The following is a 23,157-nucleotide window of genomic DNA, read 5'->3' on the forward strand; positions in this document are numbered from 1 at the left end:
CTGCATGAGTCTTCTACCTTAATTATTAAAATAAAACTTAGTGTGCTGATACCATTTTTTGAATAGCAACACTAGCAACAGTAGCAACTTGTGGTGTAGGAACACCCTGTATTTGATGCTTGGAAAGCAGGAGTTCCTCATCACATGCATCTTTGATCCTGGGTTATTTCCAAAGCTTGCCCACAGCTTGTGGAAGCTCCATTGGCTCACCAGGGTGGTTTCGCAGGCTGCTGTTTACTCCCTTTACACACAGCCATGCCCAAGAGCCCAGCTGGAGTACTGGACTGAATCAGAAAAAAAAGTACATTATAGAGCTTATAAAGCCTTAAAAATAGCGGCAGCATGCGCCACAGAAATCGTAGTCATTCAGTGTCTGTCTGAGAGAACTCTGTGTCTGCTGAAAGCTGCAACTCCCATGCAGCTGATACATTAAAGTGACATTGATGTCTGAATTGCCTTCATGATGAACATGGCATTACCATATTTTTAAGAAATGGAGTTTGCTTGTTGTTTGAAAACCTTTACAATGCTCTTTCCCCTCTTCTTTTTGTTAGCACTTTGAGGCATCTGTGCTTGTGTAAAATCCCACCTTTTTTAATGTGGCTTTTTTGTCTTGTTTGTCTGGACTGCAGTCTTTGCATGTTGTGTTTAGCCAGCTCAGGATTTGCTGGTCACTGGATTTGGCAGTCCTTTCGCGTTCTGCCCACCAGAACTGCCAGAGGAAGTCCTGTGTTGGCCAGAGGAGCCTGTTTGTACAGAGCCTGATGTCCTGCAGGAGCGTGGCTTGACGCGTGTCTGCCCTTAAAGAGGCAGCAGTGACATCTCATGACTTGGAAAGTGCTGTGCAAAGCCTCAGTATTTTCTGTTTTTAGAAACGGGCCTGTTTGCTGTGTGCAGAAAGTGAGCCCTGTTCTCAGTTGAGAGCTGTGTGGAGCGGTGGCTGAAGCCCTGCCAAGGCCTACCACAGAACACTAACGGGTTCAGAAGGAAAAACGTCAGTGAGTTTTCTGACTGCTCACAGTTTTGGGTTTTGCTGACTGCTGCTTAAAATGTCGTGTTGGAAGCTGTAAACTGGTCTCTCATTTTCCTCTGATGCAAGATGCTGCAGGTACTGATGTGCTCTTGCAGGGTTGTAGAGAGCAAGAGGCTGCTGCTGCTCTTTACTGGATGGGCTCTTCCTGCCTCTCTATGGCTTGGACGTGTAAGCACACTGCACGTGGGCTCACACGCTTCTTTTAATCTTTTGAAAGCAGTTTCCTTTTTATTTAATTTCTAATACTGTTTGTGAGCATATGTAGTACAGACACACATTTGCACAAGCTCTTACTTGGACTGGTGAGTTACTGACAATAAAGTAAACAAAATTGTTTCCTAAATCTGGAGCTGCTGCTAGGTTTTCTGTTTTTTTATGAGTCATGCACACATGCTGTTCCTTACCCTGGCTTGGAAAGCAAGAATTTCATTTTGCATGTCCACTAAAGACGTGAACACTGCATTTTACACTTTCTCTGTGACAGTGCCTCTTTAAAAGACACCTGTAGAATGGCGTTTCTTTTTTCCAGTCATCTGGATCTATGTGTGGTCTAGCTGCAAACCCTGAGGAACAAACTCTTTTGTGTGTGGAGGCTTTCAAATGGCATAACTCTCTGCCCTGCAGTCTGTCATCTTTTTCATGTTTGTTTGTAGTATTTATTTGCTGTCTGAAGCCCTATTATCTCAGCCTCCTCCCCTTCCCCACCTGCACCTTGTGAAACAGTGGAAAGTATGATGTTAAACCATTAAGGATACACCCTGAGATTTGGAAATTCTGTATTCATTTACCAGGTTTGCCATGATATTTTTTAGACACTATGTTACATCTGCATGGTGTTTTGCTGTGTCAGCTCTAGCCTCAGAGATGAGATAGGGCTAGTGCTGTATCTGAATACACATAGCATTCAGTGCTAGTATTGTACTGAGCCTGGACTAAAGAGACCTGTTGAGACCTGCGATGGGTTAATACTTCAGTGATACATTAGTGCAGCTCTGGCTTTTCTGCTGGGTGGTTAGCATCTATCTAACATGCTGAAAATACAGGCAGTGGAAACTTGTGTTTACCTGAAATAGCCTGTGTAGATTAGTTTAGAAGGCCCCAAATGCATTTAAGGAAAACAGTCCTGGCAGATATTTGTCATATGTCTTTTATCTCTCAGTTTAAGAAGCTTTTTCTTTGGGACAGGAGCTGCTTTTTAGTATGTAATCATATATCCTCTGACACAGTTAACTGCCTCCACACCCATTTTTTTCTCTTCAGGGCACTGGATATCCTGTTACACAGCTACCTAGTTTAGGGGTGGGAGAAGGGATGGCAAATTAAAATTTGCAGCTCAGGCGATGCACTGAAGGACAACTTAGATCTGCAATATATGTACAAATAAATATGGACTAGAAAATTATCTGGAAGTTTGTTTCATTTCTGCATGAGTCTTCTACCTTAATTATTAAAATAAAACTTAGTGTGCTGATACCATTTTTTGAATAGCAACAGTAGCAACTTGTGGTGTATAGGGACAGATCCTCTGCCCTTAAACAGATCTAAAGCCAACAAGGAATTTTCCCACAAAATGTATAAAAGCAAGACTGTCCCCTCATTATATGCCATGTGAATGGTATTAAGGAATTTTCCCACAAAATGTATAAAAGCAAGACTGTCCCCTCAGTATTCATTATATGCCATGTGAATGGTATGGACATCTACTGATTTATGCAAAGCTGAGCAAAACACTGTGTTTTGGGAAGCATGGCTGATCTGCAGAAAGGCAGATGGCACAAATGGTTTCACTTGATCTTTGGGAGCCTGAGCATCTTGATCAGGTCACAGACAGAATGGGCAAAGAGGTCCCAGCTTTGTACTGATGGGCATCAGTTTTCCATTGACCAAACCATGGGGCTGGTCACTATGGGCAGCCCTTGCTCTGCAGGTGACCAAAGTGGGGATTGTGGTGTGAAAGTTACATTTGGTTGGCAAAGCTGAGCAGAATTGCATGTGCCTCATGCTGCCTCAGTATGACTTATGGTAATATAGTTATTGCCCTTTGTGTTCTGTCCTTATACAAACCCTCAAGTTTTTTTACTCTTATTATTCTTGCACTGTGAAAGTCATACCCCTTTCTATTGCAAATAGGACTTCAATAACTCTCCTGCATATTTGCCAAGTTATTTGTGTCAGGAATAGCTTTTATTACCTAGGTATTTGCATAAATTATTAGCATTTGGCTGTTCCAGCTTGGAATAACAATGTAGGAACATCAGAAATTAATTTGCTATGTTTTTGTCTGAAAATAAATGATGTGACTAAGCTGTGGGCAGAAATAGCCCAACATTTCCATGAAGCTAGAAGCACTATTTTGTAATGTCTCCTTGTGTCAGAATTTTCTGACGTTGTGTGAGCTGTGCTGCTTTCTGAACAGGCACTGCATTTCTAGTAAAACCTTACCAGCATGGTTGCCTGCTCTTCCACTTTTGAGGAGAAAGTATCACTGGTGCAGGAAACCACCGGTTACGAACCAGACACAGGCAACTCTGCTGCCAGGAGCAGAGCAGTATGTTTAATGTCATACAGCATACTCATCTGGCACATGATGTCTTTGATAATGTTATAGTACTAAATTTTACTTGTAATTTGCTTTTTTTAGTCTGTTGTGTGGAGCAGCTGAATTACAAAGCCACATGAGGAGATCTAAACGTGCTGCAATTCCATCCTATTACACAGACCCTCAGCTTGGTCATTTTAATACTGGGGCAAGAAGAGTACTGGAGCTTACACTGGAGGTAGAACTACAGATAATTTTTGACTATTCTGCAAGCCCTTAGGCTTTTGTTCTAAAGGGCTCTCTCTCATCCAGCTGTTGGATACAAGTATGACGTCAGTGTATGGGCAGGTCAGTTTTCTAGCTGGTTCTGAAACCTTAGATCTTCATTAAAAACAATGTGCTGCTCTACATGGAATAGGTGCCCGACTCAAGGGTGATGCTTCATCCCTACTGAAGGTGAAGGGAACTTTGTTCAGTTCTTTTCTTGAACACATGTTTTGGGGCTGTTGTTTAATGGCTGAGGTCAGTTGGTCTGTTCAGCCCAGGGAAGAGGAAACTGAGAGGAGACCTTACCACATTCTACAATTTCCTCATGAGGGGAGGAGGGGTGGCTAGTAGTGGCTAGTGACAGGACCCAAGATAATGGCCTGGAATTGTGTCAGGGGAGGCTTAGCTTGGATATTAGGAAAAGGTTCTTCACCCGGAGAGTGGAAGTAGTCACAGCCCTAAGTCTGACAGAATTCAAGTGTTTGGACAATGCTCTCAGGCACATGATGTGACTCTTGGGGTGTCCTGTGCAGGGCCAGGAGTTGGACTCGATAATCATTGAGGGTCCCTTCCAACTCAGCTTGTTCTGTGAATCTGATTTTCCTCTGAATCATTAATAATGGAAACATCATGCATGATTCAAAATAGTTTTTTAGTGGATGTTGGCATGTTCATGTGCTGTAAGACTTGATTTTTAAGCTCTTTGTGTCTAGCACAGCACATCCTGACCTTTAGCCCCTACTGTAGGACAAATGGGGGGGAAGGGAAAAGGAGTTTTCAAACACCTTTTGGTTAAAGATTTTTGAGAGTACTTAATGAAGAGAGTGCAGTAGGCCACAGGTCATAGTTGGGCAGTCCTTATCAACTTTTCTGTTTTCTTATCTTCTTTTTTATGGAGCCTACTTTTCCAGTCTGGGTGGTAGATTGTAACAGTCAGGAGATTGTGCAAGAGTATTCTCTCTTTTATGAAGTAATGTATGGGACCTCATCAGTCTCTGGTTTAATGCCAGTAGCTTCAGTGGAATTATGCCAGGGGTGAATCTTTCCCATGATTTTTAAAACTGAGCTATAACTGCTGTTTAGTCAATCTGATTCTCTAGTACTGTGTGGGCGAGAAGGTCCAGGCAATGCCAATCTACTTGCAATCGTGTACTTAGGGTAAAATAAGCAAAGGGTTGATTTTAAAATTAGAGTGTTACATGAGCCTTGGAAATAAACTTCAGTCCCCCATGCACCTGGGTAGATGCTACCTGGGACTTAGATCCATTCCCTAAGGATTGAGTTGTGCCTCATCCTGGAAGTAACAACAGGTCTTCCCTTCCCTTGTGCCTCATGCATCGCAGTTCCCTCCCTGCTCTCTCCCAGGGTCCCTGCCCCAGCAGCATCCATGAGTGCTGCTCTGGCAGACAGAAGGTGGCATGGTGTGACCCCGGCAAGGGCTGGGAAGGTGGCACAGTGTTGGGTTCTGTGGGAGAAAAAGTAACTCTCTGTGGGTATGAGTGCTTTCTTTTAGTGCCATTGCAGTTTCCCTGGAGTTAGTGGTTTCTTTGATACTGTTTTGAAGATCTGTCTCATTGCTGAGGTGAGTTTTCAAAAATTGGTGCTTGCCCTGTCTGAACAAAGAGTCTGCATTGGAGAACCTTCCCAGAAGGGAAGCAGTAGGATCTTGTGTGCTTTTAGGAACTTGCTTATACAATCATTTCATTTAAGAATGCAAATGTGTAACCCTACAAGCAAAGTTACATTCAAGCAGTAACACCATATGAATATATTTTGAGTTTCTTGGAAAAATCGCTCTCAGAAACTGTTGGCTCTCAAAAGCTGTGTAGTGTGATCTACTATAGCTGGCTTGGTATCAAATCTGTAACACAATATTCAGTGAGCATAGCAAAAAATATGAAGGGGAGGAAAAAACAGTATTTCATTTTGAATCACAATCCCTGTCTAAAGAGTATGCTTTTTCTTCAGTTTTATTTGAAGAAGAAAAGGATCCTTCCCAAAGTACTTGATAAACACTTCTGAAAAGTGGTGCAGTACCAGATCCCACCAGCTGAACTGGATTAATGGATTAATCCTTAACTAAATTCTGTTATGGCCAATGTGCTAACATTATATTTTTTTCTAGTGAATTTCAGTAGAAATTCCAAATCTCCTATACTGATAGATACAAGTGAACTGTAAAAATAAGTTTCTTCGTATTAATTTCTTTGACTTGTAATACCAGAATAAACTATGTTCTATAAATATTGTATTAACAAAAGGGATGAGAATACTTAGGGCAGAGATAGGTGTAAATTTTCATATTTCGGCTCTAAATTTTGCATGCTTTGAATTAGTTAATTTAATCTTTGCAGCAGTGTAATGAGTTAAGATGTCATTCTGTCTTTACTGCATCACTTGTAAGTCAGAAAATGTACTTACGTGATCTGAGAGTTAAAATTCTTTTTTTCTTCTTTTTTAGAGAACAGCTGTCCAAGCCTAGACAGTGTAATTCAATACAATGCTGCATATTTTGTCCTGGCTTTTTAGCACAGATTTGTAATGGCTGTTTTGGAAAATGTGCTATGAATTTATCTAAAGGTCTTCATGCCGGAATTGTTAATTCAACCTTACAAATCCTTGGCACTTAGCTTTCATCTTTTTAGAACAAAACACGGAGCCTGTGATTTGATGCCTTGAAGTCAGCAAAACAAAATGGTACTTTAACAGCAGCATTTACTTTGATCAGTTTTCAGCATTTATGTCCTTGCCTTTCACATAGTACAAATTGCTTTACCAGAGTAGTGGGGCAGGAGCCCATAGACTGTTTTTATAGTTGGTTTCTGTGGTGATACTCAGCCTTCCACGAAACTGATCTCTGGGGACAGAAGCCTCTGCAGCCTCCTTAACCTTTCTGCTGCTGGAGACCTTAAAGGAACTGTGCAGAATGTGCAGGGAGCGATGACCAGCATGGTCTGGACAGAGGCAGCTGGCTCAGCAGTGCCAGCAGAGCTTTGGTGGGCACTGTGCCCATGAAGGGAAAAATGCATTCTAGCAAATAGGACAGAACCACTGGGCTTCACATCCCGCTTGTACCTAGGCTCTTTAAAGAGGAATGCGTAGGTTTTGTTCTAAGATTTTCAGAATAGCTTTAGTCTATAATTTTCAGCTATGACCAAATTGTTGTATTCCTCACAAGTTAGTCATGTATTCTTTGGAGGAGTGTGTGCCAAAGGGGGCCAGACGTGAGTCTGAAGAGGAGCTTCCTCTGACAAACAGCTGCTGAAGCTGAGCCTTGCTGAGAGGGCCATTGCTGACACACATGCCCAGAAGGTCTGGCCTAGCTATTGATTGCACAATGAAAATGTTGGCTGTGCAACAGCTTTGTGATCAAATGAGCCCTTCACTGGGAGTGAGGAATGTGTTGGACCACATTGGCTTATTTTCCTGTACTGTTGTGGTGCTGTCTGCTTGGGTAATATGCTGTCTCTTAATATGTTTTTAAAATAATATGGGCAAAGCAATAGCAGCTGCTTTTTAAATGGACTAGGTGACCTAAAAATGCCCAAGTCCATTTAATTATTCTGGCTTCATTTTCTTTTGGTATTGTTTGACCGAATTGGTCACAGAGCTGCCTGAGATGCAGAAGACTTTGAATGCATTATGTTTTTGAGAAGTACCAAATGTGTGTACTTTATAAGCTTGTTTGAAAATCTAGGAATGGGTGGAGAATGTCCCTTTTTGGATCTCTGATTTTTTTTTTTTTTTTTTTGATGCTTATATGTGACTTTCAGAAAAAAGTTAGGAACTTTACCACAGAGTTCAGTGAGTCCAGAGTTTCATACCATGTCTTCAAAACACTCTTTGCAGCACTGAACACACATAAGATTAGTTTTTGATGGAGTTTCTGGGCAAGGCTTCCATAAATATTTATTAATATGGATTTTGCCAGTGAAAATACAAAAAGAAAGGGAAATTTTATAGTTATCTCTTGTGCTATTAATTAGAAGCTTTTTTTTTTTTTTTGTGGTTCAAAGCAATTCAGTATCTTTCTATCAATTTGTGTTGTGTTCTGAAGGTGCTGTGAACTGTAGACATAAGACAGAATGTGTCTTGAATAGCTCTTGAGCTAAGATGGGACAGAAAGGTGTCCAGGGGAGGGGAATCACTTGGGACTCAGCTAAGGCATGGTGTAACTAGAGCCACAGTGGGGGCACTGCAGCAGAAATGGTATTTTGTTGAGATTGCTGTAGAGAGAGCGGGGATGAAGATCTTCCTCTGTGATGCTGTGGATGGAGGCAGCCATGCCAGAAGTTAGCAAAGGGCCAAGTCAGTGGGAGCACAGCTGTGGCAGCAGAAAGCTCTGCAAGGCACAGCTACAGAGAGGGCTGGTGTTGCGCTGGGGTGCTGGTGCAGCTCAAGTGTTGAACTTGTGTTTGTGTAGATGTAATAACTTTTAACACCTTAGAGTCCTGTTAAGCCTTTCAATCTCTGAAGCAGGAGTGGGAAGAGGCATTTAAATGCCTCTGATGCATAGTCAAAGTCCAGGCTTTCACTTGGACTTTGCAGTTCAAACCACTCTCCCTCACATAAACACCTCTCTGGTGAGCTGTTCTGACCATGCCTACAGTACCTGGGCTGAAATTTCCCTGTGATACCCACTGACTGGAGTTATGCAATGTAAAAAACCCAATGCTTGGCAGCAGGGTTTTGGTGTTAAGATCTTGAGTGCTGGTAACTTCTCAGCAGTTTGCTTGAAAAACTTTCCAAGAACCAGAAAAAGGTCTCTCAGATACCACTGCTGTGTATCATCAAGTACTGACAGTGATGTTGGAGCAACTGTAAATATAAGGGAGGAAATGGTTATGCTGTGGGGAGTCTGTTAATTTTGTACAATTTCTCAGTGGGATCAATCACATTCAGACCTGGCTACCCAGCAGGTACGTTCCTCAGCAGTGCTAGCTCTAAAGCAGAAAGTGATTATGAAAAAGATGATGACCAAGATGGTCCTCAGCAGTTTCTGTGGAGCTCTGGGTTTTTCTTTTCCAGTTTGTAGAACCAAGTTTTTTTTTTTATGCTCAAGACTCGTATTTTTCCTGTGTACTTTGTTATGTAAACAAGTGTAGTGACAGGGAATATATATGCTGAGTAGTATAGTGATGGAGGTTCCTGCAGAAGCACAGTCACATTAATGATATTCTTTCTTAAGTTTAGGACTAGGCACATGAATTTTGCATTATGTGTTTTATTGTTTAGTCATGAGCATCACTGAAGAGTGCAGTAATGCAGAATCACCGTTTATTTGGAAAATTTGCACAGCAGCATTTAATTTAGTTATGGAAAAAGTTGATTTGGTGTTGAAGTTCTGTAGCTTTTCCCAAAGATCTGCACTTTTCAGGAAGAAATGTAGGAAAATTCCATTATGTGGTATAATTTATCCTGCAGTTTCAGCCAAAGGCATGGGTAGATACGTCACCACTTCTGCATACAGCTCAAACTTTGTTGATTATTTTCGTGCATGTATGGAAATAATAATGTATGTGTGCATTATATACTTCTTTAATTTTACAAGCTGAGGGAATAGCAACAACAGAGTCTGATAGTAGATCCAGTTGCAAAGAGTCTCTGATTTTCTCACTAAGGCAGTGTGATTGCTCTATGCGCTCTCATGTGACTCAAACAACAGGAAGAAATCTTCATGAAGTTTAAAACATCTGTATTGTCTGTGATAGTTGTTGGTTTTGAACCGTTTTGTCTGAGATCAGTTGAAACAGAGGTACCTCTTCATGTCCTTATTACCCAAAGGACTTGGCCCGGCTGTTTCTGAGATGAAATTTTCAGAGTGTGTTACATGTATTGTATCATCCCTGCTTTTAAAAAATAACAGAGATTTTAAATAGCAAAAATTTTTTGAAGTTTCTAATAAGAGCCATATCTTTTACATTGACTTGACATTCTGACAAAGACACAGCCAGGATGCATGCCTAAGCTGAGTGCTCCTGTTGGCCAGTGCAAGAGCATTGTTACTGGTTTTTATTCTTGGTCATTTAAGCACACAAACTATAAGTAATTTCACCAATATCTAGGATCAAAGGAAATGAGTTATTATTGGGCATGGAAGTATGTTGGATGCACTTTATGCCATTTGAAGCTGAAAAAAAATCAGCATGAAATTTGAACTCATATTTCTGAGATCAGAACTTCAAAAGATATAACTGGACTACTTTACTAAACTGAGATTACATGGTTTTTATTGTTTTGTAAGAAAACATGATCCTAGAACAAGGTAATTACATTTAATAGTTTTAACAGCTTATTATTAATTAGCAGTGATTAGAGCTGAAAAGCCACAGGAATTAATGAAAGCTGGTTAATTGTCGTGAATTTAATAGTGGTTCTAAACACCTTTTCCTTTTTACTTTCACCTTTCCATTTCTAGATAGAACAACAAAGCAGGAGTCTTGTAAAATGAATAATTTCTCTCATATTTTCAGGTAACAGAACTACTTTGGCTCTTATAGCTGATAGAGAAAAGCAGTTTCTGTAGCTAAAAGCATGACTGTTTGGCGTTTCAGATCTCAATCCTCCCATTAGAATTGAGAGCACTACCACCCTGCATTTTGCTAAAATTAGGTATTTTATTCTTTAGAGGCAGTAAATAGAGAGAAATGTGGTTCTTGGTATTGGTGTTTTCTTTGTGAAATGTGTAAATAGCACCGTGTCCTCTGCTGGAGCGGCAGGTGGTGCCAGAGGTGGCTGCAGAGAGCAGAAGATGGCACTGCCTGGCCTTCCTGCAGGCAGGGCTGTCACTGCCCAGCTGCTGGCCAGAGAGGAGCTCATTCTTTAAGGCTGCTTGGGTTTAGTACAAATATGGATTTACTCAGTTTTCCAACAAGTTTTCATCAAGCTTAACAAAGAGGAGGACAGGGATGTCCTCGGTGCTCCCAGAGGCATGTGTGTGGGGTTTGATGTCTGTCACTGAGGGGACTGGGGACACCTTTGGTCAGTGGCATTTCAGAATCTGGTGCATTCTGCTTGTAAGCAACTGCTGCCAGTTAGTGTGAGAGCACAGCCAGCTGTTTGCTAGGTTTTTTGCAAGTTCTTAAGTAGTGATAAAAGGTCTTTCTGCTGTCCTCTGGGTGTCTCGGACCGGAGACCAGGGCCTGGCTTTGACTTTATAGTGAACTTTTCAAGGTGAAATAAATAAAATGAAAAAGAAAAAAAAATTAAAACCCAAAAAAACAACTAAACAAACAAAAATCCCCAAGTAAAGCACAAAACCAAAACCAACCAAACTAAAACTACTGTCTATTTTGGAAAATATTTTCAACAGTAATAGGTACCTAGTTTTCAATTTGGTCTCTAGCTTTCATCTAGTTAGTTTACTGGATGAATCTCCATTTACTTTACTGGTAAACTAATGGTTGTTTGCCACTATATAAGAATCATGCAGTGAACTATATGTAGTGGCTCTTTTCTATTTCAAATATCCTTTTAAATTCTCTAGCAGAATACAGAATTAATTCTCAATTATCTTTGTGCTCATTTCTGTTTGCCACCACTCAAACTGGTGGTTGTGTTCATGTTTGTTTCCTCTGTACTTTTTTTAGAAAGAGCTGTGATTGTCAGGGAGGCTGCCTGTCACCAGTATGGTGGGACATCAGCTTCCCTGCTCAGTAGATCATCTCTCCATTGCACACTAGAGGTTTCTTCCTGTAATGTGGGATGAAGTATCAAGCTGAATCCTCACTGCTTAAACAGCTTATTAGGTGCCACAAAAACCACTGTAATATCAATTGCAAGTCTGTATATGCTAAAAAAGGACAGGCTGTTCTGTTGTGTGTTTGGTTATGGTTTTGTCCAACATTGAACCCTTTCTAGAAGGGCAGTACTGGGATATGAGGAGCTGGGCAGGAGGGACTTGCAGCAACTACAAACTGGTTGTTTCAAAGCCACTTCTAACAGGTTGCCTCACTTCCATGATGTCCACTTTCCTCAGATCATTTACCCTGTGTACCTTTTTAGCCTCTGAACACAGGCATTTTCTTTCCCTAGTGTATGTTAAAATTTCTTTTGGAATTCCTTCCATAAAGTAATGTACTCGCTTGTGTTTCTGGATTTGTTCCTCCTGGTTTTTTGTTTGTTTAGTTTTATTTGTTTTGCAGGCTAGATTTATGCCCTTAACAGAATCAGCAGATGAGGTTTAATACTCTAAGCCAGCTTTGTAGACTACCATCTAGAAACCAGAAATCAGAGTTTGCTTTGCAATTCTTTTTATCTCCTTGTTCTCCAACTCTCAACTTAGTGGTTTGACCTTTTGCATAAGATATTTTTCATCAGCATTTGCCAAGGTTTTCTTTTTAGCAGTGCTTTGCAAGCATAGAGCACAAATGTTAACTCTTTCATATTTTACTTTCTCTGCTCTGTTGACTGACTTTTGTGGAAGTAGATTAGTCTGTAATCCTGAATCAAGAGGTCTGAATGCTAAAAGTCATAATATATATATAAAAATTACCTTTGATTCATTGTTAAAAATTCCAGGAAGTATTCACATATTTCTGTGTTTTTCTGTAGGTCACATTACATTTGAATCCAATTTCATCAGTGCATATTCATCAGAAGCCTCTGGTGTTTCTTCTCAACTCTCCTTTGCCTTTGGTCTGGAAGCTAAAAACAGAAAGATTGGCACCTGGAATCCGAAGAGTTTTCTTTGTAAGTGTACACAGTCCTCTGGCCTGCTCTCTGTCATAGCTGCTTGTCACATAAGGCATGGAGTTAATGGCATTCATTTGGAAAATTTTCAAACTTAGATTTAAAAAAAAAAATTAAGAGAGGGTCAAGTTTCATTGTAGGGCTCTGGGGAACAGTTAGGTGGTAGGGCAAAGCAGTTTGGGAAAAGTAGCCAATTACTTGTTATGTGAATTTAAGGAAAGGGAAGCAAAACTGCTTTTCAGAATCTGCACATTATATAATTATTATAACAGTCATTAGAGTTCAAAAAGCTGTGAGGTTATACCAGATTGCCAGTCCTGACTGGGAGTCTAACAGTACCATAAAGCAAAAAGCCTTAGGGCGATTGGAAATATTAAGAGTGAATGCTAATTGTGTGGTCTGTGACCAAAACAAAAATTTGTATCTATTGAACTCAATATGTCCAGTTATGGTTTATGTCTCTGATGAAGCTTTGGTCTATTGAAATGACCAAGCTAAGCCCAGAATGAAGTCATTTTTATTTCTCAGAAAGACTGGAGCACTGCTTATAATGCAAGATCCAAATATTACCTAGTATTTGTAAATCATGTCCTTTACTGTTTGCCAGGACATTCAAGTTTGCTATTTGTAGTGAAACAGACAAGTTGTTTGGATTAAATTTTTAATGCATGACATCATGTCTAATCATGAGTTGTCTTTATGAAAGTTGCAGCTTTCACTATATTCAACTTTAATTGCAGAACTAAACTTGATTATTTTTAGCAGTGTCCTTATAGGGCTTAATTTTCCTCCTCCAGCACAGCTGACATCGGTAGGCAAGATTGTTTCTGCAGCACCCAGTGGGAACTTAGTTGTATCACTGTGCATCAGCAGGACAGGAAGATGCACAGTGCTGCAGCATTAGAATTCTGGAAAGGGACACTGCTCTCTCAGTTGACCTGGTGTGATAGTGACATGGTGAAGTGCACCAAGAGTTCTGTCACTTGCTGGACTCTGCAAGCTTTCTGGAATTGTGTTTCTTTTTCCTGTCATCAAGGTATAAGAGTAGGAGTAGCCTTGATATTTTGAACTTCGAAGAGCTCAGTCTTGTTTCCAGTACAGTGTATTACTGATTGGTGCAAAGAAATATGGCTTTGTTTTTATTCTAAGATATTCACAATCTTAGGTTTTTCATTGGTGTTTTGGAGACTTGTGACTGTTATCTTCCTGTTATGTGTCCTTAGTGCAGCCAGTACCGTTCTGGTCTGCTCAGAAAATGACTGAGGAACAACAGTGTGACAAGTCCTCATTCCTCTCATGGACAAAAGAAGCAGGATCTTTCATCAGATAATAAAGCCTTGGACTTATTTTCAGTTTAGTTTTGATTTTCTCCTACAATGCACCATCACTCCCATTTCCTATCAGCTAGATTTTATTCAGCTAGTTTGTGTTCTTCCTCTGCACCCAGAATTTTCCTCTCCCCTTATCTTGCTCTGGGAGTGGAGAGAGGTCTGCTGAGACCCATCCATTTCTGCTCAGCTGATTGTGCTGGAGTTCAGATAGTGGTTATGCTGAGCTTGCTTGGTTTGTCTCAGTGGCCTTTCAGCAGCCTGAATTGAGGTATAGGAACAATAGGAATGTGCCTAAGGCTCTGACTGCCAAAACTGTATCCTTAGATAATAAGTGTTTGCTGCAGAAAACTGTGTCAGGTGCTTCTGGTTACAAACTCAGGCTTGAAGAGGTGAGCAGCAGCAGTCATGGATCTTGCCAGGCAAGAAGTTGCCTGACCTCAAGAACTGCCATGGTAAACTTGGCCACTGATGCTGCAGGGAGGAGTGGACTGTTTCTTAGGGGGGGCAGGAGTACCTGGTAGGCTCTACAGATTTGCTGCAGTGTTGGGGGGACTCAAATCAAATACCTCCTCTCACATCTCTATCTTTTACTCTCTGCTGGTCATGGTACGGGCTGAGTGTTGTGGTGCCTGGTGCCATCCTGCCAGCCTGTGGTGCTGGGATAATGCTCCTGCCTGTGGGTCCTTGCCTTTTTGTTGCAAGGGACTGAACTGGCTCTCAATGTTAACCCATCCCTAATCCACCTGACTAGCTAGCTCTCCATAACAATTTTGGGTCTCATTAAGTGCCACAAGAATTTGTGTAATTTTCCTTCCACCATGTTAAGGTTTCTATTTTTCTTTCCTACAAAGAGCTCAAAGAACAAGATTGCATGTACCAGGGTACTGATCCACCATTACCGCTCCCAGTTTAGTCTCTGTCATCCCTCTCACTCTTAAAGTTGTTTGTTCTTTCCTTAAGGTGATATTTTTTGCTGTAAACATAAGCTAACTTCAGTCTCTTGGCATGGATTCATCAACCTTCCCACTTTTCATGGCCCAGTTTCTCAGGGCATCTTGGGGTGTTAAGCCATGAGGTTATGGGCTGAACAACTTTAAATGTGGTCACCATCTGTTGCTTTTGCACAGTTCCACTCTGCTCACAAGGACAAATACATTGTTTTCCCAAAAGCTTTCTGAAAAAACAGCACAGAATCATGTGGAAAAATATGGAGCAAATCCTAGCAGCGTCTGTAGGCAAGTGCAGTATGCTAAATAGAGATCATGGTGCTCTAGTTCTGCATAGAGCTGTTTGCCTGTGTTGAGCTGTGCTAATTTGCAATTCTGCAACAGTCTCTGTCCTAGGAAAGGTTGTCCTTTTCCAGAATCATGGGTTCTTGTTTTAGGTAAGTTGTGGGGCAGAGGGACATAGTACTTCTGCCCTAGTTGCTGAGAGGTTCCCTGCCTCTGTGCCAGAGCCTTCAGTGACTTCAGACAACTGACCCTAGGACTCTAAATAGCAGCTCCAAGGGCTGCACAGTGCAGAGCATGCTTCCTTAGCCCTTGTTTAAAGGGCTCTGACTTGTTCAGTCTCCTTAAATGAATAGCCAGAACAGAGGACTGAGTATGTTGAATCATAAAAGATTTAGAATTTGAAGAAACTTTTCTAGTGCCCATGAATTCCATGGCAAGCATACCACAGGAGTGTCATAACTATTGTGTCTGTCTCTATGGAAGCCTCAGGCAAGATATTTGCTGACTTTCCAGCTTTTCTTTCAGACTTTCCAAACAATACATTAATTCACAATTGTATTAATATAGTGTATGTAAAGTATGAATTGCAATGACTTTCATTGATTGAATCCTGGTTAGAATGGTAAGTAGTGTAAAGAAATTTAAATGATAGCTTCCAGGTCCTGCTGCTGATAAAGACCACACTGCTAGAGCCAGGTCAAAGTTTGTAGTGAAAGGATCATGGAACCATTAGTAAAGTCTTAGCTCTTCATTTCTTTTTAATATTAGTTTTTTTTTTCCTTGTAAAGTATCATAATAAATTCTCAAACTGTTACAGGGACATGTGCTTTGAGTAAGTAAATAATTGAATAAAAAACAAAAATTAATTGTATTATAAGTTTCAAAGCTATTTCTAGCAAAGGTGTCTCCAGGATATGAGTAGGTGATGAACTGGAGAACAACTGCTGTTAGCATTGTACAGGTAGAGAAACCAAGGTATCCTGAGCTTGAATGGTGATTGTACTGGAGAAGAGGGTAGAATCAGGGCTGTGTGTTCTCAGTGTCCTCATTAGCAAAATGGTCTGTTTCCTTCATTCTGTGAATTTATTGTTTGAGTTTCCATTTCATCCTGAGAAGGATGAAAAGATTTAAAGCTTGTATCAGCACATATCCAAAAGACTGGGAAAATACAATACTACTGAATTGGGCTGGTGTTTAACTTCTTATCCCATAGTTCAAGCATGGATTTTTGCCTTCCGCCTGGTCCTCCATCAGTTAAGAAGCTTAAAATGAACATGGGAGAAAATCCAGGCTTTGGTGATTGGTTATAGTATGGGGGAAGGACAAATTAGCTTCTTGGTAAATGTTTTTTCAGTATGGACATGTAAATTTGGTGTGTATGTGTGGTTTTGTATTTATTTTTATCATGTAATGCACAGTTTCACTCAGTGACATATGTGCTTTGTCTTCATGGTTTGATTTTCACAAAATTCCTACTGGTGGCTAAACCTCACAGTGGAATAAATTATCATTAAAATTAGGTAGCATGCCCCAAATAAACCAAAGCTTGTGTTGGGTTAGCATCAGGATTTTTTTAATGTTGTGTTTTGAAGAGTTTTTTCCAAAGTGGCACAGAATGGAAGCACAGTGATTCTCACATAGTGACTGTACTTTGGAGGAAGCCATCATGATGGAGCATGGCACCTAAGGGGAGTTGAACTTCACTGTTCTGTTGCCTGTATTGTCATTTTGCTTCTTGGGGTGCTTTCCCCATCTATAAATCAGAAAGAACACTAGTGAGTAGTCTTAAGAAAAAATTTGGGCATCTTGATATAAACCTGACAACAATTTTCTGTATGTGCATGAGAAAGAGAAAAGAATATATGGTGTCTGACTAGTGTGGTGTTAGCAATATATTTAGCATGGACAGGATTATTTTCAGACTCTGCATGAGTTGCTGTATATTGATGGGTGAAGTAGGTGATGCTGTGAAATTATTGTAATTTCAGTAAAATAAGTTTGGAGTTTATTTTCATTGTGTTAAAAATAAATGTACCTTAGTATCCTGGCATTTTAATCCAAAAATACCTGAAATGGGTTAGTGCATGGACTGCCTGGCCTAAAGTAATTGGAAATCATCACTTCAGTTACTGGTGCATGTAGTCATATTCATCTGATTGTATATTTGTACATGTCACAAAAATACAACAATTTGGGAATTGGGCACTTTCTGTTCAAGTGTAGCTCATCACTCTGAAGAGTATTGCATGGGTGGGAAGCTCTGTTCAGTTCAGCAAGGGGAATGCTTGTAGCATCTGTGCTACATTTTATTTTTTTTTCCTCTGCAGGGAATAAATGCCAAAATTGCATTATAAAGGGGAGTGGGAGAGGAAGTTGAAGGACATCTTCACTAGACTGGTTAGATTATGACATCACAGCTTTATGTAAGCTAGACAGCTACTGTAGAAACTGCTTTTACCTGTGATTTTGGTGCAAGTCAGTATTGCAGAAAAATATTACCAGACCTCTTCCACCACCCCACTTTTAGGTTTTCATACAGCAAAATAGTTTCCTTCCTTCCCATCAAGTCGTCATTTCTCTCCTTCCCTAAAACTAGTTTATTGCCAACATGTCTTGGCAGGAAACCAGAAGTTTTATGAAACTGCACAGAAAGAAGGTTTTATAGGTGCTACTCAGAAAGTAATTTTTTTTCTTTATATTTGGTAACTTTTTTAATTGCTTTTATAGCCTAGGAATGTCTTTACTCAGCAAGTGAAAGTAGTGAGAATTCAATCAATGAAAAAAGGTCCCAATCCTTTGTGATTTCCTGTTAGAAAAGATCCAAAACCCCCTTAAGTATCTACATATGTTATTTTATGTAATGTATGATTTAAGAAGTGATGCTTGAGGTTTTTCTCTGAGTTAGTTGTTCAGGCAATTGAATGAGTAAAAGTTATGGATAAGAAAACACTTATGCAAACAAATAACCTTACTTGCAAGAGCTAGGAGTGAGTGTGTGTTAAGGTAGTGAAATGGAGGAAGCAAGAGCAGTAATGATAAATACAAAACCAGATCACTTGCTCTTAGTTTGAGATTTGAAAAGATAAAAGTTGTAAAGAAGACAGTGATAGAGTGAAGAGTTTAATTATTAGTAATTTCTGTATTTCTAAGAAGAAATATCCATGTTCTTATTACTTGAACCAATTGCTGGTTTATTCCTCCCACTTCATGAAAATATGGTTCACATATTTTGGGTCACTGCCACCAAACCACAGGCTGTTCTATGGTTTGCACTAGATTTGGAAGACTGACAAAACTCACTGAAAAACAAGTGCTATTTGTTTTCCTGTGCCTAGTATTTAACGGGAAATCAGGAGGCTAAATTTCCAATCACTGGTTAAACAGACCCAGATGTGAACAGAGTGCTCTTCTAGGAGAAGAGTGAGGAAGGATAGGAAATGCATGACTAGTGATAAATTTGGTATAAATAGTGACCTTTCACTATTCAAAGTAAAAGCAGTAGATTTTCAGTGTTGTGTAACAGTGTGAAGAGGAATTTAAAAGGACGTTTACATTACTGCAGAATCCTGAGTTTGCTTTTTTTTTACAAATCTTCATCGTTCTTCTACTCAGGAGCTGGAAATAATCCTGTAGTTGCCCTTTTCCACTTGGAAAAGTTCATATTCTCCCTTCTGGTCCCCAGACTGTTTCCTTGACTTTTGAAAAAATGTGAAAATTAACATTTTGTGTCAAATTAAAAGCAGTGCTTAGTAAACAGTAACTCTTACTATGCTTTTCACGATGGTAAATTTCCCTGTAGACTTTGTGTCCTGGCATGATTCAACCCTGGCAAAATACTGCTTTTCTAAAGTATATATAAATAGGTTACTCCCAGAAATATTAGGGGGACCTCAGGCTACCTGTGGTGGTGATTGCTGGCAAAGGAGTGGAAGGATTTTGTCAGCAGTAGGAATGGCAGAAAGTGGCAGAGTAGTAAGTACATGCTTGAATATGATGCATGTAAAAGGAGTTTAAGAGTACAATAACCCTAGCAAGGCATCTTTAAGTATCCAGGGGGTTGAGGACTTTTTTCCTTCAAAGCTTGCTTCAGGAAGACATTGCAGAAGAGAAGTGCTATTTCTGGTTTAGGAAGCAAGATATAGTACATTAAAGGAATATGCAGAGTATAGTAAAAAAATTCTGTTTGTGTGATGTCCCAAAATAGGGAAATTTTATGATGTATAGCTATCCTCTGCTTTCACTGTAATCACTTTGGTTTGGGCAGAAATATTTCAAGAATACAAACTTGCCAGTAAATTTCACAGGAAACTAGGTAGGTGCTTGTCCCTTAGATTATTCTTTCACAAGACTTCAAAGGCCTGCATTTTTTTGGGGAGCTTGGTTTGCTAAGAGTGTCACGGAGTTCATACTAGATCCCATGTCATTTCAGACATCTTTCAGAACTCAAGCTTTACTGTGTGGTGTTTGTTTCAGCTGTGAGAGTGGGCTGTCTCTGTGGGTCATTGCTCCAACCTGAATTTGTGTTAGGAGTGTGGATAGGCCAGATCTGAATGATGCTGCCTCTCGTATCTCCTGCTGATCTTTCTCACTACTGCCTCTGACTGCTCCTAAGCATTCCTCCTTCTCCTGGTCCCTCGAGGAGCCCAGACCCATCACTTTCAGGACCAAGACAGCTGGTAGTCAGAAAGATGTGGACTTTTAAGTTAATCCAGCCTGCAAGAGTGAGGAAACAAATATTATTTGGGCATTTAGTGGTTGAGGTGTACTCCCAAACCAATCTTGCAGGAGGCTGAAGGACCTGGAACAGGCACCTGTGATAGTCTTTTCTCTTCTGTATGGTCATGGCTCCTTCCTTTCTTTGCTTGCTTCAGTAAACAGGGGGTTTAGCCAGTGGAAGTTTACAGAAGCAGGCAGTGGATTTTGGCAGACTACTGGTGTTAGTGACGTGGAGATAATAAATCACAACAGGTTGTTACTGAGTCACTGATTCCAGTGGAAACTATAGCTGCAGTTGCATAGATAGGCTTTAATTCTCCTCTCACTTCTTCCACTAAATTGCCTCTGACTTGAAACAGAATCCCTGGAAAAGCTTCTGCTACCTTATTTTGGTCATATCAAACAAGTGTTATGTTGAGTCTATTAAGATGTTGTTAAATTAAGTGGGCAGTTACCTGTGTGCAATTAATAAACTCCTGCTGAGCCTTAAACTTTGGTACCAGATTTCCCCTTTCCATAGATTTTCTTGTTTGTTTCTTTATCATTCTAGTAACTGTTCTTTAGGGGTTTTGAAGGTTCCACTTGATTTGACACAGATTCAGCTTTGATAGAAAATCCCAGGATCTTTTTCCTAGATGTATAAAGATGTGCAGGAGTCCACTCTCTGATCTTGTAAGGTTCTGCTTTCATCCTGAGAAAACACTGAACAGCCTTAATTATAGAAGGATCTTTGGTAGCTGCAAAACTGAGTATCTCCCAGGAAGTTGAATTAAAATCTAAAATGTATTTTAAGATGGTGCTTCTTATGTGTATGTTTTTAAAAATGTGAGAACTGGAAGTGGAATTTTGTAATGACTGCATGTGGTCTTGAGAGCAAAATGAAAAATTTTGTCATTGCCTGAGAACATCACACCTCTGTGGCTGTAAGGATTATGCAAATTTTATAGGTGATTCACAAATGTGGCATGTAATTTCAAAAGCAGCATGTTTTTATTCACTTGTTGAAAAGAATTGTTCTCTTGATGATTAAAGTATGTTGTATATGAGTTTATGAACAACAAAAGATACATTTTTGAGTTTTGGAATACCTGATATTTCTCCATCTGTGACTTTATTTTTCCTCTGTAAGAGGATGAAATTACATCAAAGTACAATACCAAAAAACACTGGCTGACTCTGATCCCCATGTAGGCTGCTCCAATAGTTGGTTCAAATCTTTCAATTTTATTCTGAGCAGATATTCTCCTCTCCTACATGTTCCACCACAGGTCTGATACTGTACAGCTCAGATAAAAATATGAAGGATGCTGCTTCTTTTCCTCCTAGTATATTTGCCTCCATCATGGCTTTAGGGGTCATTAGGTGGTCCTTGTGCTGGCAGGCTCTCGATGGGTAGTGGTGTAGCTGTTGTTGTGGGGCGAGGGATTGCTTCATGCTGGGTGGCTGTGGACACTTACCTTTGTATCCTGAGTCATGTCCCAGAGGTGCCCACCTCTCTCTCAGGGCTGAATTATGAGCTTACTTCCTATTTGGGAGTTCTGAATTATAACTGTGTTAAACACTTAAAATGTTATAAAGCAAAGTAAATATCCTCTTGGATCAGATTCAAAGAAAAAAAAAAGGCAATAAATGTTTAAAGGGAGAGAAGGAAATAGGTAAAATAAGAAACAGAATATGCCATTTTGTGTGTGCAGTATTCACACTTACCACTGTATATATTTGAGATGACTCAGGTTTGGTTTTGAGAGTTGTTCTCTCTGGGGAATAGCAACTCATGACATTTGGCACTTCTGCCAGGTAACTGGTGTCCTGAACTACCATGGCAGCCTTGCAAGGGCAGTTTTGTTCAGACTGGAAACTTTTCTTGAGGGATGTATGAAGGCTGTTTTGGTTTTGTTGCCCCAGCCTGAGGGGTGTATATTTCCTTGCCTTGGTATGGCGCAGAGAAAATTTCAGGCCCTGGTTTCCCCAGTGGTCAGCAGGTTAGTAGTGTATGCAGCCAAAATACGTTCCTAAATATGTTTTGTTCTTTGATGAAGTACTCAGGTTTTGGTAGCATTTTCAATATCCCATGCTTGATCCTCCTTTCCCCTGAGGAACAGCCCTTTGAACTGTGGTGCTTGCTGTGGTTAGTGGACATGGCCAGTATCTTTTGGTCTTCCAAACAGATTTTCCATGTCCAGCTTCTTCATTTAGTCTCAGAAAAGTGACAAGACATGTAGGTTTACTCAACAGCAGAGGATGTTTCCAGTGCAGTTCCTTTTCATGTCCTCACAACAACTGGAAGAAATAGAGCTGGGGCACTTTTTCCACTCTGCAACCTCAGAAAGTAACCACTAAAGGAGTTGAAGGGAGGAGATAAGAGTGGCTGTGGCAGCAGTCTCTTAATCACTCAATCAGTGCATAATTAGTGCTCAGATAAAAATTGGTTCATTCCCAGATATTTAAAACATTATTAGACTTTAATGCTTTGCATTATCCTAAGCATGTTAGATTTGCTTTTGATTTGTTCTGAAGAGTAAGTAGTTAATGTTCAAGGCAGGTGTTGAAACAGTGATGGTTGCCTTTTTTGGAAGGGTCTGTTGAATTCTTTCCAGAACAAATAATGTGCTTGGCTCACTTAACCTTGCCTTAGGTCTGTGTAGTAAAAATCCCAACATTGGCAAGCACAGCAGAACTCTGCAGTCCTTCCTAAAACCTGGGTAGTGGAACCAGCATTTCAAATAGACTTCAGTATGCGACTGAAAAAAATAAATACGATAAGCTTCATGTTTGTTTAAAGATGTTTACTGTGTGATCACTTGGTGAGGATGCTTGTGCCAGACTTTTTAGTTGCTCTGCTTTCTGTCTGTCGGTTCCTCCCTTGGAGCACATGGTCACTTTGATAGGATCTGTCCCTCAGGAAGACATTTGTCATGCTGCAGGATGATGAAAAAGGTTTTCAAGTTTTAATTAGTAATAAATTAAAAACCAAGTGTATTCTGAGGAAGACAGCTGTTGTGTTAGCATACATTTAACTATCTCAAGTGAAAGATACAGCAAAAATGTATTATTGCAAGGTAATCAATTTCTTTGATTATTTACAAGGAATAATATTTTCTTTCATGCTGTCCTGAAATGTTTAAAAAGACACACTGATGCTCCTTTACCCTGATGCTGACCATAAAAAAAATATGGAAACGGTGTGTAAATGAAAACGAACTACTGCTCTTACTGAATAAACTGTTTGTCTCTGAGGGTGGAATGCCAACATCTATTCAATATTCCTGCAAAATAATTAGTGATTTAGTCCTTAAATCCTGTGAATTTCATACATGGGAGATTTTTCTAGTTAGGCCAAAGCTCTAT

At 40.0% G+C, this 23,157-nt stretch overlaps 1 protein-coding gene across 2 annotated transcripts in view; it reads left to right on the forward strand.

Annotated features, from left to right (window-relative positions):
• Positions 1–23,157, forward strand: part of TGFBR3 (transforming growth factor beta receptor 3) — a 115,104-nt gene that overhangs the window by 52,045 nt on the left and 39,902 nt on the right. For both annotated transcript variants that reach the window (XM_041483125.1, XM_041483126.1), the window contains exon 4: positions 12,393–12,530. In XM_041483125.1, the coding sequence (XP_041339059.1) occupies positions 12,393–12,530 (138 nt within the window). The remainder of the gene's footprint in view (positions 1–12,392; positions 12,531–23,157) is intronic.

The sequence above is a fragment of the Pyrgilauda ruficollis genome, unplaced genomic scaffold, assembly GCF_017590135.1.
Source record: "Pyrgilauda ruficollis isolate IOZ18807 unplaced genomic scaffold, ASM1759013v1 scaffold6, whole genome shotgun sequence".
Lineage (NCBI taxonomy): Eukaryota > Metazoa > Chordata > Aves > Passeriformes > Passeridae > Pyrgilauda > Pyrgilauda ruficollis.